At 36.7% G+C, this 13,267-nt stretch overlaps 1 protein-coding gene across 3 annotated transcripts in view; it reads right to left on the bottom strand.

The window, feature by feature from the left end:
* sema6b (sema domain, transmembrane domain (TM), and cytoplasmic domain, (semaphorin) 6B) overlaps nucleotides 1-13,267 on the bottom strand; it is a 74,586-nt gene that overhangs the window by 23,081 nt on the left and 38,238 nt on the right. For 2 of the 3 annotated variants that reach the window (XM_018096601.2, XM_002942203.5), the window contains exon 2: nucleotides 780-910. In XM_018096601.2, coding sequence (XP_017952090.1) covers nucleotides 780-888 — 109 coding nt within the window. In that variant the 5' untranslated portion in view covers nucleotides 889-910. Of the gene's footprint in view, nucleotides 1-779; nucleotides 911-12,654; nucleotides 12,932-13,267 lie in introns of those variants that run through there. The other variant, XM_012955225.3, reaches the window with a different exon arrangement.

Genomic DNA, 13,267 nt, shown 5'->3' with positions numbered 1-13,267 from the left:
GTAGCCTATTATAACTGGAAGTTGCTTACTGGGGTTAAGGTATATGAAGGGGTTGCAATCCCCATTAAAATCCCCATAGAACCTCAAGTCCACAATAAGAACTAGCTCCCTAACCATGTTGCTCACCTTCTAAATATTTTCTTTATTTCAGTTGTTTTTCAGATAGTACACCAGAAATAAAGACATTTGCTTTTTATTTATTAATTTATTTATTTTATTTCTAATGAATATTTTTCTTTAAATACCATTTTCTTGTCATAGAAGAGAAAATAAAATGTATAGTTTAGGCTCTTGTTCTGCAAGTAACAAAATACTGAGCCTACTAAGCTCCAGATGTTCATTTTAAATTACAGAATAGTAACAGAATAGAGTGTGGGGCGACGGGAGAGAATGGTCAAATTGTTTTGTATTTTCTGTATTTTCTCATATTTATAAATTTGTTAAATGTTCTAATTTGCTGTCTTTTCATTATTTTTTTGCTTTTTCTACACCTGTTTTCTTGGTGAACTTTTAGAAAAATTTATTTACCCAATAAATACCACGTTGTGAATATCATTGTTTTTAAACCAGACAGGATGCTTGGAGAAGAAACCATTGGGACAGCATATTTACTAGCATAGAGAAAGACTCCAAAAAGCTTACAATATTTATGAAAATAACTGGAACATAAACAAATATTAGTGGTAATAGTTGATGGCTGGACTAGTAAAATACATGACGCAATAAAAAACATGACTATGAGGAAAAGGTGGATAAATATATAAAAAATTGTAACTTACATTCAACTCCAGCCTTGCTAATTGGCACAGCCTCCTCTGGGAACACGGATTCCCCTAGACCCCCCATCAGCACAAGGCAAGCACATAGGAGGCCGGTTTGAAGGAGCATCGTATGCAGGCCTGTTCACAGTCTAGTACAGGGAAAAATAAATAAACAAAGTCACACTTTAGATGAAGCAGAACACTATGATTATAATTGTGCTCTGCTGTATACATATATTATATAAAATGTAATACAGGTATAGGACCCATTATCCAGAATGCTCGGGACCAAGGGTATTCTGGATAAGCGGTCTTTCTGTAATTTGGATCTCCATGCCTAAAGTCTACTAAAAAATCAATAAAACATTAATTAAACCCAACAGGATTGTTTTGCATCCAATAAGGATTAATTATATCTTAGTTGGGATCAATTACAGGTACTGTTTTATTATTACAGAAAAAAAGGAAATCAGTTTCAAAATTTTGAATTATTTAATTAAAATGAGTCTATGGGAGACGGGCTTTCCGTAATTCGGAGCTTTCTGGATAATGGGTTTCCGGATAAGGGGTCCGATACCTGTATATGATTTCAAGAACAGAAATATTCATTTAAAAAAAAAAAAAAAAGTATTGTTATGCCAGCGCAGTATTGCCCTGGCATTGTAAACAGTTAACACTAACAATATTCAGTCTCAGGCTCACACAGAGACCAGTTTCAAACCTTGCCAACATTTTAATCTTACTGACCATACACGGGCCGATTAGGCAGCTTATCGCCCGTTTAGGGGCAGGCCTGACCGATATCTGGCCTGAAATTGGCCAGATATCGATTGGGCAGGTTAAAAGATTTAGTCGGATTGGGGACCACATCGGCTCATTGTTGCCGACTGCCCCATTGCTGCCATTATAATTAGATCGTTTGGTCCCAGGGCCAAATGATCGAATTAGCCTACATTTTCCCCGATATCGCCCACCCGTAGGTTGCCAAGCGAGCGGAACTTCACGTGTATGAGCACCTTCAGTCTCTTCTTTGTAATATCTATTTTTTGTATATACACTGTTTGTCTTTGAATATAAAATGTAATAAATTTTAATAAGTTGTCCTTTTGCTCTAAAAAAAACGCTTTATCTGTATGAAAGCTTGTGCCTAACTGTATTAACTCTTTGTGTGTGGAAAGGGAAAGTTATCCGTTTATATGCTAATTAACTAGTTGACTCGAATTTAACCCTTTGGCTGCTAGAGTACTTGTTTAATTAGTAAAAGCTAACCCTAAATTACAGTGGGAGAGTATTGTGAGTTATAACCTGTTATAGAGAGTAAGGGAATAGTCACATTAGGTTTCTATTGCCTGTTAAAGGAATAGTGTCATGGGAAAACATCAGTTAATAGAGCTACTCCAGCAGAATCCACATTGAAATCCATTTTTCAAAAGCACCGATTTTTTTTTATTTTGAATTTTGAAATTTCACATGCGGCTAGCCATATTTTTCCTTTTCCAGTTTGCCACAGCCATGTGACCTGTGCTCTGATAAACTTCAGTCAGGCTTTACTGCTGAGCTGCAAGTTGGAGTGATATCACCCCCCTCCCAGCAGCCGATCAGTAGAACAATGGAAAGGTAGCAAGTAGCAGCTCCCAGTAGATATCAGAATAGCACTCAATAGTAAGAAATCCAAGTCCGGGTGGGACTCCTCCAGTTACATGGAAGAAGGAGAAACAATAGGTTACCTCCAAGCATTTCTAATGTGTAGAGCTGGCTCCGTCTGAAAGCTCAGATTCAAGCACAATGCACAATGTGGCGCCTACACACCAATATTACATCTTAAAAAATGCGTTTGTTGGTTCAAGAATAAAAGTTAAAATGGTAGAATGAATTAGTTGCTATGTAAACATTGTAATTTAGAAATAAAAAGTACACCATAAAAATCATGACAGTATGCCTTTAATGATAGATGGTGGCAGTGATTGCATTTTCTGGATGTTGGTATGTTTTGGGGCGTTTGATGTTAGTCTTACCTGCATGTAAGGTGACTGAGTATAACCCCTTGTAGTCAAGTCCCAGAGTCACGTGCGGCTAAGGGTGCCCTTTTCGTGACAAGTATATATATCCTGATCATACAACTATTCATTATGCACATTAAAATGAGACTACAGCTAGAGAAGAAAGGAAATGCAGATATATATGATAAATCCACTGTAGAATGCCAGTGCTTCTATTGGTTGCCTGTCTTGGAAGGTGGTGAATGATGAGTTTATTATATATTTGCTTCACTATATCATTGACTATACATCATTTTAAAAAAGCTAGGGCAGAGCAACCAGCTACTTTCCATGGCTGCTGTCATAGCATTGTCATGCCACATATTTTTTCATTCAATACTGTGGGAAAATGTGCAGTTTTGATTTAGACTTAGATAGCATAGTGCCTGCAAATTGTTACATGTTGACTCTGATTCATCAACACTAGGGGGGACATTTACTAATCCACGAATGCTCCGAGCGTTCGTTCAAACGCTCCGAGTGTATTTTCGGCAACTTTTTCTCACCTTGCGTGACTTTTTCGCACTTTGCAACAAAATCATATTGTCACGCCGAGTTCGAAAGTTTTGGATTCATTCAAGCTTTGGTATTGTGACTTTCCTTGGGCCAGGTTGGAGCTGCAGAGTGCCATTGATTCCTATGGGAGGCTTCCAAAATCATGCACAGAAGGATCAAAGTCGGAAAGGTTTTCCTGCATTTTGCGATCGTTCGGTACGAAAATTTCGTGACTTTCAGATTGCCAATACGATATTATTGTGACTAATACGATTTTTTGTAAGCATATTCGTGATATTTGCGATCTTAAGAAATTATCGTATCCAATCCGAATTAATCCCATTTGGGATTCAAACTCGTGTTTTCATGAATGTGCCCCTAGGCATCACAAAGTGATAACAATGGCTATGATTATTGACAAGGTACAGTAATAAGTGTAACTGAGGTTTGAAGTCAGCTTTCTGTGAGAGTTTTTCTGTTCTTAAATCTACAAAGAATATAATATAAACACAAAAAGTACTTTGATGGTACAGCACTAAAAATCATGGTAGCTAAAATTCTAATCACTGCATCACAAACACGTTGAAATGACCATGGCAATATAACCTGTTAGTTAAGCTGTCACTTAAAAGATACACTACACTTGTATGTATGTATAACTTTATTTATAAAGCGCCACTTTTATCTATACACCACATTTATTTATGTTAAATTGACAACAATATCTGTTTAAGCCCTGTCCACAGTTGGAACCATTTCTTCCAAAGTTATCTATGAAAACAATGCCAGCACAAAAAAAAAAATAGTGTGTTTTTTAATGGCGAGTAGCTGTATAAAGTCACTATTTGTTATACTAAATATCGGGTTAGCACCACTTTAATGAGAATGCATTCTCTGGAGTCTGATAGTAGAAACAGGGTTTGCCAGTAAAACACAACACGCCTGAATTCATAATGTTGACTGTAAAGTTTGGTTGAAGAATCATGGTCTGAGGCTGTATGTCTTGTGTCGGTTGGGGCTCAGGTTCCTGTGAAAGCAAACATTAATTCTATAGTGTAGTTTTATTAACAGTTCTGTATTCCTGTTTTATGGCTGTTTGGGGAAGATGGAAGTGGAAGAACTTGACTTGCCAGCATGGAGCCCTATCTTTAATACAATTCTGCAAACCAGTATCAAATTGCAAACCTCATTAATGCTTTAGTGACATGAAGCAAATTCCACCAACAATTTTTAGGCATCTAGTGGCAAAAGAGTAAATCCTGTTATAGTAAGGGGGACTGATTCCACATTAATTTCCTAGGAGAGGTTGGACAGACAAGGGTTTAGTGGAAACATAGTTTATATAAAATTCTGTTCCTTTGTGAACTATGGATCTTCAAGACAGATATAGCAGACTAGCAAATGACTGACTTCATTCTGCAGCTTGCTTGATTAATGTGAACGTGCTTGAGTTGTGTGGTTTTTTTATTCTTTGTATAGTTTTAAAATTATTTGCCTTCATCTTCTGCCTTATTTCCAGTTTTCAAATGAAGATCATTGACCTCAGAAGCCAAAAATATGATTGCTTTGTGATAGAGTCCTGCAATGAACCAACTTTTTAAACCCAAACTGGACCTGCGGCCCGCAATCTGCATGTTAACCAGCTTTCACCTGCTAGCCTACCTGACCCTCAACTTATTCACAACCTGATCTGCAACCCGCTGACCCGCATCTGAAAATCCTACCACAACCTTAAGGTTACCCACTGTTTTGTGGGTTAATCCATGGGTAACATGGAGGACTGTACTTTGTGAGGCTACAATAGTACTTTGATTGTACTTTTAGCCTGCTACTATACACCTTCCAGTCTCTTATTTAAATAGGGTAAATTGAACCCTAGCAATCAGGTAGCTGCTAAAATTCCAAGTTGGTGGTAAAAAGCTAAATAATTAAAAAAACAGTTCAAAGGTGAACTACCCCTTTAAGGCTGTCACATAAACTTGATAGAAAGTATCCATGTGATCCTAGCCTTAAAATATTATGTTTTTAGATGTTTTCAAAGAGCTGATTTGATTGTTGTTTACTATGTGATCTAATAGTGAAGAAATATCAGGACTAGTGATCTATTAATATAAGGTCTTTATTATCAATATAGTTAACATTCCCTTAAATAAAAAGAGGTAATAAAATAAGAATGTACAGTGCTTCCCTCCAAGATTCACAGGATTTAATTTAATCTTGCAGTATGGAGCTTAATGCCGTTGTCCCTGCACTAGCCAAACACAGTGGAGAATCTATTCTCTATTTTCTCTGTTCTAGCCCTCCTTTCTGTTGCCATAGTAACTGGCTTTGCCTATAACCACCTAACACACATATCCATGTTTGCAAGAATTTGATTATTTAAAATGACCATTCTGTTTGAGTCACTATATCATTTTACTTACTTAATAAAGATGCTAGGATTAATTTATTTAGCAGCAGCTAAAGAGGTACTGTGCAGTTCAAATCTAGCAATACAAAGCTGCCAATTAACAGTTAAAGCGTAATTGTTAATACAAGTTATTCATGCTGCTGCTGCTGCTGCATTTGAACGTCATCGTTTCCAAAATCCTTGCCTGCCTTGTACCCATCATTAAGAGACCTAAACCAATGTTACTGACTTAACTAACGTAACATTTTAGTCAATGCTACTAATCAAAATTCTGCATTAAAAAAGCAGAAATAAATTACACTTCAATGTTGGGCCTCTTAAACAGATGTTGATACAAGGTAACAAAATCTCTGTTATTGTGTTCATAATCCCTTTTATTTTATATGTAAATTGAGTCAATTTTTACTGAGAATCTCTTAACTTAATAAGGCTGCACAGCAACAAATATAAATGCCCTATTAAAAGGTGTTGTTCAGATCCAATTAACTTATTTAAAAAATTCTTATTTAACTTTTGAGTTGTCTTTCCCTCTTTTTAATGTTTGTTATATGGAGTTAGCCTTTGAGGGAAAGTGAATATCGGTGAAAGGCTTGACTGAATTCTGCATTGTTAGTTATTTAAAAAACCAGCATAAAGCAATATAAAGGCAATAAAGGTTTGATTACAGCCTCTTTATCAAAACCTATGTAAAATATAAACTACACACACAAAACATATTTTATATGTAAAATATAAAACTACATATACAAAACAAGAAAAAATGGCAAATTGCACATTAACCTTCGTATTTTCTGTGTTTCTTTTGCCAAATTCGCCACTTATTGCTAATTTTTTTCTGAGAAATATGATTTGTTTCTCCTTGCATGCACTGCATCATTGAAAAATATTCACACACTGTCAGTAATTCTTTTGTCTGGTGACTATGAAGGTCATTCCAAAACCCTTCATCTTTCATTTCTTTATTGCTGATTTTTTGGTGTATTACAGATCATTGTGTTTCTGAAATATGCAACCTTTTTTCAGCTTCATTTGTTCACTGCAGCACATTAGCTTCTAGGTTTAGTTAATATCTTGTCAAATCTATCCTTTCATTCCGTCAAAGAATATTTCTCATGCTACGGGTCAACAGCCAAAAGCATTTTAGCTCCATCACCATGTTTAAAGGACATTATATTTAAACTTTTTTATGATATAGGAGACTACCTGTCAGTTTTATTGTATCTCTTTGTATGTGTTTATTTAGGCGATTGTTTTTGTTGATGCTTTGTTTGCTCTTTGTCATGAGTGTCCACCAATTGTAGCTAGTGACACCCTTGGTGACAGCTACATGCCCTTATTGATTCTTGTAAATAAGATTAGGGATAAAAAATGTGCATACACATTTACAGAAGTTGGTCATACATTTTCAAAAGATCAACAAACCAGAGAACACCCCTTTAGCCTTGAGGAACTGAGCTTAAGGCAGTGTAGATGGTTCTTCATGGCGTGGTTGTAAAATTGTGTGTGGTTTTCAGGAGCACCAGGCCGGGATATAAGGTAAGCGATTACAATCACTGGGGGGTACCTAACATTTGGCAACCCCCAGTGATTTTACAAGGCTGTTGGGATCTTAGGATCTACAGTTAGTTTAGTTTAGTTTAGTATAGGTATATATACTTTATATATGTGACAGTATAGATAGGTCTGTATAGGCATGTGTGTGTGTGTGTGTGTGCGCGCGCATATATATACAATATATACACACACACACACATGACAAACAGCTTCCCAGGTGCAAGAAAAAGAAAAAATAAGCAAAAACATTTCTGCACACACGCATCTTGAGTAAATAAGTTAAAAATATTTATTCAATCATAAGTGCAGTCCAATGTTTCAGTCGCTACAGTGTGACATTTCTCAAGGACCTGTGTTTCCACAAACAAACAGTGAGAAACCACCTCCCCCACACTAATAAGCCCAAAAAAGGCACAATGTGTTAAATAAAGTTACAGAAAAAAGATATAGAGGCATATTTATCATATATCAGTCCAAAATTATCCACAGGGACTACTGCAATCAAGTATTATATTATAATACTATGCTATGGGGTAGCCAACTCCAAAATAATGGATCAAAATGTGAAAGGAATCCACCGGAGAGCTCACGTTTGTGCAAACAAGTGTGAACTTTATTAGAGATGCATAGCACTACATGTTTTGGACCACATGGGCCCTTCCTCTGGTGCAAACTGTGCTGTATATTCAAATGCCAGACATACTAACAAACAATACAGCAAGAAAATTCCTTTTTAGTAACATTCTGTTGCCATGGCCACCTGTGTGCTGAGCCCATACAACATTTCCCGGAATTCTCCATGAACCTAAAATTGTGAACCCGTGACTAATGAGTTGCCCAAACCACATATATGTGCATGGAGACAAACTAGTGTGGCATACATGACCTATTGTCGCCAAGTAGAACCGCGGGGAAATGTATAATTCCATACTACAGAAGTATAAGGGAACCAAGCTAAATGTCAGTGGAGGGCATGTGATTTCCTGACAGACCAAGGGGCATCACACAAGCTCCAGAAGACTGATATATTTTATTCTAGTTAGTATGTCCAAGGGTCCCCACTGGTAATTATGATCTGTCCTAAGTACCTGTCCTTCAGGGCACATTTGGTGGTTTATATTATTTCACTCATATCATTATTTGGAGTTACCTCGCTAAGAGATCACACGCACCACCAGGAGGATCCCAGGTCTCACACGTACCTAAAGATGATCAACCATAAAAGCCCACAGTAGGTACATCTGAACAATTAGCCCTTATTGCCAAGGTATAATGTTTCGCACAACTGGAATCATAAAAGTACCATTTGATACAGAACTCCTTACCAGTAGGGGCCCTTGTTGGGGAGCAATGGGCCTTTTAGTTGGTCAACTATGCAATATATTTATGCCATAAACAACTTCATCCTACAACTTAATCTGTCAACATGACTTATCCTACATATTCTGACATCGCCATTATCTCCCATCCAGGATTCGGTTCAGTATTCGGCCAGGATTCATCCTTTTTCGGGCGAATCCACGGTCCTGGCTGAACCAAATCCGAATTAGCATAAATTAGCATATGCTAATTAGGATTTGGAAGGGTTAAATGTCCGTGAAAATTTTCGCCAGCGACTTTTCGGATTCGGTTTGGTATTCGCCCGAATCCCTTGGGATGGATTCAGGCATTTGACCAAACCCAAAAAACTGGGTACACCGCATCCCTAGTGTTAATGTGGGACAGGGTGAGATTGCTTTGGCATATTTGATCCTAATTTTGTTATTCATCAGAGGCAAAAACTGGACTAGATAGGTTGGTCTGGATGCAGTCTAGTGGAGCTGGACTGCACAAAAGGGGATGAGAATTTCACAGGAAAAGGAAAGAGAAGTTCACAGTGCAACATATAAATATATTTGTTCACTTGTTTAATCTATAGCTTCCATACACAAAACTGCAACATAAAAACCCAATACACATTGTAATATGCTCCTTATAATCATACTGTTTGACCTGTTTACTAATTGTATGCCATTGGTGCATTTGTTTTATAAGCTTAGGCCCCTGTATGTTTCTGGATAAGTAAAAGGAATTACTTATTGTTTGCTATGGGCAACTGCTATTTAGCACCTATGTTAACTGATAAGCAATAGGATTTTCAAAAACCACCTGAAATCTTACCCCTTAATGCATTTTGTTTATAGAACTAAGAACTATTGAAATTATTACTGTTCTGTTAGTGTTGGTAAGGTTAAGTGACCCATTTCCAGTTAGGATTGTAAGCCCTTTGCATCTTACTAACTTTCTAATCTGGATAAGAGGTATAAAACTGTTTCTGAAAGCAATGAACACAGGTATACAATTAGTCAATGATTCTATTAAATGACTGCAACACAACACTCTGATACAACTGGTGTAAAGGGTTCTCAAAAAAAAAATCTGATGACAAGAAACTGTATACCAGGGCTTTTTTCAGTTATACTCAGTTCTGACCAGTTGTCTCTAGTTGTCGGTCTCACTGTTTGACTGAGGGCAGTGATTTGTCCTTACACAGGCTTAAGCTGGCCATACACGCACCGATAATATTGTACGAAACCTCGTTTTGTTATCGGTTGACTCGGGTGGGTTAAAAGATTTTTATCGGGTGCCATAGCAGGCGCCTGAGCAAAATCTGCCCTCAGAGCTGAATTGGCAGAAGGAGGTAGAAATCCTATTGTTGCTACCTCCTTATCTGCCGTTTCAGCCCTGAACGTAAGTGGCCGATTGGAACCGATGGTCGCACGAAAGATCGAAAATCGCTACGTGTGTGTGGCCACCTTTACTCATGATAGGTTACTATGCAAATAAGAAAATTTACTTCCCTGGCACAAATGTAAAAGGATTCTGGTCACCAGTTAAGCCTTCCTAAATGCTAAAGGGGATGATAAGCTTTGAAGCATGCTGCAGCCATACAATATATACATATGAAATAATTACATGGGGATAAAAACTATATGCCTTAAATCTGCAGTTGATATTACATGTGCCAACAGCCTAAAAACATTAGTTAAAAAAATTTGCTGCTGGGATCAAGATCTCTAAGCAAAGCAAACAAAGAGCTCAATCAAATACTGTTAATCTAGCCAACTAAAATAGGTGCTACTGCTCACAAACACCAGACTAAGACTAAACCTGATGGAGCAAACTATACAGTTTGTTATAGTTTGGTTTGCAGTGAACAGGCATCCATCAGCCTGCTTGGGACTTAGCTGTGCCAATACATTGTGTGAAGCCTATGGTGGAAGGAAACTCTCATGCCTCTCTATGCCTGCATTAACTGGTGCTTTTGGGGTTTTATTTATTTATTTGGGTTGTATTGTGGGTGTGTATATGAATGTTATATATATATCTGTGTGTGTATGTATACTATGCAATTGTTTGTGTGTGTGCCTTGAGGTAGTCTAAGCAAACAAAGATAGATGGCAAAGCTGTCAGCACTAGGTTGTATAGAAGCTAATGCAATATAAATCATCCATTACATTTCTAATGAGTCTAATGAGCAATGCAATGTATTTTATACTGCTTAGAGAAAATGGCAGTGGGTAGTTGGCATTTAATATATCTAAGTTCTCAGGCTTAACTAAGTATATAAGTCCCCAGATATAGTACCCACATCAGTCATCTAAAAGTATACAAGAAAAGATTCAGTCTGCATACTCCCAACAGTCTCAGAATCTGGGACCCAAACACAAGTACAAAATTTAGAGCACCATGTGATTCCTGAAAATGTAAATGATTACTTCTCAAAACACCAGTAAATAAAGGATTGAATAAATATTTGCTCCGATAATAACTATTCTCTTTAGTAAGGCATCAAACTAATATTTCTCACAAATTTTGATGTATAATGCAGGGCTAATAATTATTTAAGAAAACTATAAAAAAAAACCAAAAAAACACTATGTTACAAAATAGTATGTTCAAAGTAAAGTATGGGAATAGAATATCTGATGTAAAACATAATACAGTACAGGTATAGGATCTGTTATCCATTAATACAGTACAGGTATAGGATCTGTTATCCGGAAACCCCTTAGCCAGCCTAAGTACAGGAAGGTCATCTCCCACAAACTCTGTTTTATTTAAACAACACACCCATAGTAATCATATTTTTAAAAATAATTTCCTTTTTCTCTGTAATAATAAAATAGTACCTAACTAAGATATAATTAATCCGTATTGGAGGCAAAACAATCCTATTAGGTTTATATTAAAAATGTAAAAACATTTTTTAGACAAATTAAAGTATGGTGAACCAAATTACAGAAAAACCCCTTATCTGAAAAACCCTAGGTCCATAGTATTCTGGATAATAGGTCCCATACCTGTATTATTAAACTCTGTATTTGTCTTGAAATATATATGTGTATGTGATTTTAAAAAAAAATTGAGCTCTAGGTCACATGTTCCACATGCCAGTATGCATAGTACTGAATATCTTACTGCACTAATGCTTAATATGATATTAATATGTAGCTTTCTATTAATGCAAGTGACCTGAACAACTGCCACTATCAAAATGTGCTATCTCTACTGCCTCCAAAATACTTTTTCTGGCAATTCTAGAGGCAATTCTAGCCCAGCCTCTCCAGGTAACGCATATTGACATGGTGTTAAAATCATGACTGTTACTAAAAAAGGAGCAGAGAATGCTTGTATGTAAAGTGTCCATTGCAAAATCCTGCACACTGAGTTAGATGGAAATGTGTGGATAGAGGTGCTGAATTTATAAATGAGTGGTTGTTTTTTTTGTAGGTGTCTGAAAGCAACAAGGAAGAGAACCTCAAAACAATGTAGCACTTTAACCAAAATGGGAATAAGGTTAGACCACTGGGTGTCCTGCTGTCAAAAGGCTGGGTGAATGTTCTGTCTCTGGTTACAGAATTTAAGCACCCTTGCACAAATATATTCTATTTATATATATATTTGAATCATGAAATATTGCCCAAAGCTACTGTTTTCCTGTTTGTATTTTTACATTGTTTGCACTTTTCCACATTTGGCATCAGAAATAAATGGAAAGGTTTAAGTAAACCTGTTAGAATCTCAAAGCAGAGATTCCTAGAAGTCCTGTACAGAGAAAAGGCTGTCCTGACCCTGAAATTAAATGTAACTATGTAACACCAAATGGTTCTTTTCTGCTGTCGAATATTGCTTCAGACACACCCGCAATATACATGCTGGGAAAAAAAATGTGCAGCACAAAGACAGCGCAGAGCCCAAATAATTTCATGCAGCACTGTACTCAACATTTTTCAGGTACAATTAGTGCCTGAGGCCACTTTTCCCATAATTCTTTTCATCGCATCAGCAACAATACAAAGCAAACAAAAATTCATAATGACATAATAAAGAGACTCAGTAAGCATATACATACCTTACTGAAACACAGCAGATTATCTTCAACATAGAACCAGAACACTCCCCAGCCTGTTCAGCTCTGTCTGAACACCAAATCACAAATCTCGAGCACAAATACAAACAATTCCTACATGCACACAAGCTATGTCATTCAGAGGTTCCACCTGTCTTCACTTGTGTCTCCTTACAGCTGTCATCACTACTCATTTCAGCTGCTGTTCCTTTCACCTCCCTAGCCAAGAACAATAATCCCTGTGTTTAGGGAACAGAGCCCATCACAGTCACCTTAGGTGCAATGGAATCCCCATATACACTTAGTGAGTCAGTTGTTCTTCTCTTTTATGTTATAAAGCCTTATTGTTTCAATGACTGCAGATTTGATATAATGCTAGATTGCTGCACAGCTGTTAATTATCAAGAGAATGCCAAGGAAGCGATTGGTTAAGGAAGATGCATTTGAGATTATAAAACTCTTTCAGAAATATTAAAGTAAATACCGCTTCTGCATAAACTTTGGATTTATTTTTTGAAAGAAATAAATATTGTAAATACACACACTTATGAGTGTGTTATTAATATAACTATATCAGCTGAATTTCTGTAAAAGTTATTGCACTAGAGATGGAAAT

Source organism: Xenopus tropicalis, chromosome 1, assembly GCF_000004195.4.
Source record: "Xenopus tropicalis strain Nigerian chromosome 1, UCB_Xtro_10.0, whole genome shotgun sequence".
Lineage (NCBI taxonomy): Eukaryota > Metazoa > Chordata > Amphibia > Anura > Pipidae > Xenopus > Xenopus tropicalis.
This window is presented reverse-complemented; position numbering and strand designations above follow the sequence as displayed.